General features: G+C 54.5%; 1 protein-coding gene across 1 annotated transcript; it reads right to left on the bottom strand.

Annotated features, from left to right (window-relative positions):
* Positions 1-1,082: 1,082 nt before the first annotated feature.
* LOC136104916 (olfactory receptor 14J1-like) lies at positions 1,083-2,015 on the bottom strand. Its single transcript, XM_065844260.2, has one exon. The coding sequence runs from the start codon at positions 2,013-2,015 to the stop codon at positions 1,083-1,085; it is 933 nt and encodes a 310-aa protein (XP_065700332.2).
* Between the last annotated feature and the right edge of the window lie 2,822 nt (positions 2,016-4,837).

Genomic DNA, 4,837 nt, shown 5'->3' on the forward strand with positions numbered 1-4,837 from the left:
ATCAGTTCAAGGAAGAAGATCCCAGTGGGTTGTTTCCCCTGGGCTGTTACTCCCAATGTGAAGTGACCTTGAGACACTGTCTGTGCCACAGGCCTTCATGGAACCCCCAGGAAGAGCTGCTGTCGTTAGTGTTCACCTAGATTCATCTCACCTCTCGTACATGATGTGCATGCTCACATCTCATCTCTACAATGCAGACATGGATTTCTGACCTACTCATTCAGTGTCCATCCATGGAGGGAAGAGCAATGTCTGTGAGCTGGGGAGAGAGGCCAGGGCTGGTAGTGCGGGGCCAGACCATGACGATGCCCTGGGGCAGATGCTGTGGGGTGTCCAGTGCACAGGGGCACAGCCCAGCCCCTGCTCTGCTGGTCCTCCAGGTCTCTGGCAGGAGGCCTGGCTGTGAGAGGACACTGCTGAGTGCCAGCCCTGCACGCACACACTGATCAGCTGAACAGTGGTGTTTCATATGTAGGTCACTTTCTGGGGCATGTTCTTCAGAGAATCTTTGTAAGAAGACCTAAACCTTGAAGCCCTGCCCATAGGAAATCACCTTTCTATCTGGAAAGGCTGTTGTGAGGCCAGCTCTGTCACAGCAGTGCCCATTGCGTGTCCCTGCCTGCGCTCACAGCACTGACACACAGCAGGACGGGGACCAAGCTGCCAGAGCACTCAGGCCTTGCACCAACACAAGGGGTGAGAAGGAGAGTGTGAGAGTGGAACCAGAACAGCTCTGGAAGGCCAAGTACTGGTTCTCCCTGGCTCTGCTGCCATGAGAGAGCTCTTTTCCCTTCCACCCATTCACACGGGAACTGTCCCTGCAGCTCCAGAAAGGACTTGGAGTTAGGATGCCAGCAGAAAAAAAATTGTTGAAGGTTGTTTATTTTGCTTAAACACAGAGAACACGAATTCCTCACTGACACAGCCACTCAGTGAGAAAAGAAAAGCAGGCAGCGAATTGCAAAGGGAATTAAAATATTTTCATAATAAACAAACACAAAGAGAAACAAAAAATACTGCAGACAGGATGAATCTACAATGAGTTAGACTATAACTCTTATTTAGAACAAGATAGAGCCAGTTTATAGCTTCAGAAATAATCCAGTCATCTGTTTCCTCAGGGCATCCTTGAGCTCCTGGTTCCTCATGCTGTAGATGAGGGGGTTCACTGCTGGAGGCACCACCGAGTACAGAACAGACACCACCAGATCCAGGGATGGGGGGGAGAATGACGGGGGCTTCAGGTAGGCAAACATGCCAGTGCTGACAAACAGGGAGACCACGGCCAGGTGAGGGAGACAGGTGGAAAACGCTTTGTGCCGTCCCTGCTCAGAGGGGATCCTCAGCACGGCCCTGAAGATCTGCACATAGGACACCACGATGAACACAAAACATCCCACAAAAAAAGAAGCACTAAACATGAGAAGCCCAAGTTCCCTGAGGTAGGAGTGTGAGCAGGAGAGCTTGAGGATCTGTGGAATTTCACAGAAGAACTGGCCCAGGGCATTGCCCTTGCACAGGGGCAGTGAAAATGTATTGGCCGTGTGCAGCAGAGCATTGAGAAACCCAGTGGCCCAGGCAGCTGCTGCCATGTGGACACAAGCTCTGCTGCCCAGGAGGGTCCCGTAGTGCAGGGGTTTGCAGATGGCAACGTAGCGGTCGTAGGACATCACTGTGAGAAGAGAATACTCTGCACCAAACAAGAAAAATACAAAGAAGACCTGGGCAGCACATCCTGCATAGGAAATGACCGTGGAATCCCACAGAGAGTTGGCCATGGATTTGGGGACAGTGGTGGAGATGCAGCCCAGGTCGAGGAGGGCGAGGTTGAGCAGGAAGAAGTACATGGGGGTGTGGAGGTGCTGGTCCCAGGCTATGATGGTGATGATGAGGCCGTTGCCCAGGAGGACAGCCAGGTAGATGCCCAGGAAGAGCCAGAAGTGCAAGAGCTGCAGCTCCCATGTGTCTGTGAATGGCAGGAGGAGGAACTGGGTGATGGAGCTGCTGTTGGACATTTGCTGCCTGTGGGTATGAGGACCTGTGCAAGGAGGAAAGACAGTGACGAGTTAGGGGAGAAATCTCTGGAAATTAAATGTTCTGTTTCTCATGGAAAACCCCCTCCCTGATGAAGAGATGTTTCCCCTCATTCTCTCTTTCTACCAGCTAAGAATAACAGTTCATCACAGTTTAAAATGCAGCTTGGACATCTCGTTTCCATGGACACACCTGTGAGGCAAGATCCACTGAACTTGTGTCAGAAGAAAAACTGGCCCACACTCCCACCCCAACCCCAGAGAGCAAGAGCTCCAGGGACAGGTGAAGAAACAGGGAAGGACACTGCAGTGCTACCAGAAAATAAAGCAAGGACAGAAAGGCAGATGGGCATGCTGTGGAACCTTCTCCTTACCTGGCTGTACTGCTGCCAGTCACATAATGACACTGTAGGGCAAGTACTTTTAGCACCTGTCTTGTGTTCCACGTTCCATGAACCCTTCCCCTGAAGGTCCAGCTGCTGAGGTGGAGACTCAGGACCTGGACCCCATGGCTTTGGGGCAGAGGCTCCGCTGGGGAGGAGAGGAGACCAGGGGTTGCACTGGGAAATGTGTCTGCACTGCAGGGGGTTCCTGAATCCCCTCCCCAGCATTTCTGGTCCATATCCCTCTCCCTGCCCATGTCTGTGCTGCCTGCAGCTGTGTCTCTGTCCCTGGGTCTGCTCCCTGTCAGTGTCACAGACTCCGTCCCACCCGCTGTGTGCTCAGCTCTGTCCTGCTCACACCTCCTGGCACTGCCCAGGGGCAGCTCTGTGTGTGCAGGGGCTCAGGAGCAGCTCAGACAAGTCCTAACGAGAACTGGGGTCTCAGTGTCTTCTCCAAGGAGAGAAATAGATCCCCATCTCCCACTGCACACCAGACAACCAAGAGTAGAAAACTGAAAGCACAGACTCCTTCCCTTGCAGCTGTTGCTGTCTTGATGTTGTTTTTCAGAAGGACCCTCTGCCATGTCTGTAGGGTTGATCTGGAGCTCTGAGCAGCCCTGACCCACACAGCACCCTTCAACCCCACAAGCTCCCTGCCTGCCCTGCCGGGGGTCGCTCCTTCCACCCACAGCTGCTGCCATGGGATGTCCTTGGGCAGGCTGAGCACTGACCCTGGCAGGCGGCAGAGTCCCTGCCCCGGCACAGCCCTGGGGTGCAGGGACTCTGCTCTGCAGGACAGATCTGGGCACCCCTGGGTGCACAACTTGCTTGTCAGATTTTCGAAGTTGCTGAAAAAGATCCCTGTCCTTACAGATCCCACCAGTTGTGCCTGTGCCAGTTTTAGGAGATGCCTCCAGGAGCTACAGCTGCATTGCCCTGCACCCAGAGACTTACCATGGCAAGGGCTGCAAAGGTTTCTCCTCCAGTGAGCTCTCAGTCATCCTCCCAGTCCTGACCACCTTTAATCTCTCTCTGCCTTGCTCGTCTCCCTGAGATCCCCAGGCAGAGCCCTCAGCCCTGCTGCGCTGTGCAGAGGAGCTGCTCCTGGGCAGAGCTGTCTCTCTGCAGCGCTGCCGCTTGCCAGGAGCTCCCTCTGTCCCAGGAGCCCAGCCCAGCTCAGCAGCACAGGAGCAGCCCAAGGCGCTTTAATGACCCCTCTGGTGGCTTTGGTGCTGAGTCCATGAACCTCAGACCCTGAGGGCAAGTTGAAGAAGTCAAACTCAGATCTAAACTTCAAAGTTTCTTGTAATGTTAATGAATCCTACTGAGGGATACAACTGAGAAACCATCCCCAGAGTCATTTGGGACAGAAAAATTGAAGCAGAACAAAGGGTAATGAAGCGGAAAGTAGCTCTGATGATCAGTAAACCTGGATGTGTTTCATTAACCAAAGGGCCAAGCCCTGACACCCAGCCCTGGGAAGGCAGATCCTGTCACTCCCACGTTGCACAGGGCCCTTCCTGGACAGTGTGATGTGGGGCTGTGCAAGGCCAAGGGCAGGACTATGGTTCCACAGCTCCCAGGTTCCTGGCTGGGGACAAGGAGGCCATGAGGCCCCTGTGATGGAAGGACAAGGTGTCTCCTCACAGGCATCAGAGGTGCAGACAACAGCCATAGCTAAGGGGAGAAGGAGCTCATGTCTGGTGGGGGCTTTCAGCCTTGTTACATCCCTTGATCATCTCCACCACAGCCTGTCCTGTGCTGTGGCATCCCCTGCACCTCTTTCCCTGCAGGCTGCAGACATCCCCCCTGCTGCCCCACCTTGCTCTTGTCTGAGCATCTTCCTTCCTTTGCTGAGATCTCTGCATCCTCCCCAGCTGTTCCTTGAAGCACAAAGCCTTGGGCTGATGCAGACTCCCTCTGCTGACCTGCTCCACCACCGCACTGCCCTTCCAGTCACATTCCTTTCCACTCATGTCCAGCCTGGACCTCCCCAGCTGCACTTTGGGGCGTTATTTCTTTCTCATGCTCTTTCCCACTATGAAGAAAACCTCCAATATCTATGAAACCACCCTTCCAGCACTGTCAGGCTACTCCTGCACAGCTGCAGCCTCCCCAGCGCTGCTGGGCCAAAACAGCCCAGGTCCCTCAGCATCCCACCGCATGTGCACAAGGTGCTGAACCTGCCTTGGCAGAGCCCTGCACTCTCCAGTTCCTCCCTGCTTCTCCAAACTGGGAAGCCGCACACTGGCACACCCCTGTGTGTGTGGGGTCACAGCAGTGCTGAAACGAATGGGATGAGAACTCCAGGTGTCTGGGTCCCCACGCTCCTCCTCATTCAGCCCCATGTGCAGCTGCCTTGTTCATGGTGAGCGTGCACCACGGGCTTGTGTGGGGACCTTGGAGTGCCCAGGACCTTCT

Source organism: Patagioenas fasciata, chromosome 9 (genome assembly GCF_037038585.1).
Source record: "Patagioenas fasciata isolate bPatFas1 chromosome 9, bPatFas1.hap1, whole genome shotgun sequence".
In the NCBI taxonomy this organism is placed as follows: domain Eukaryota; kingdom Metazoa; phylum Chordata; class Aves; order Columbiformes; family Columbidae; genus Patagioenas; species Patagioenas fasciata.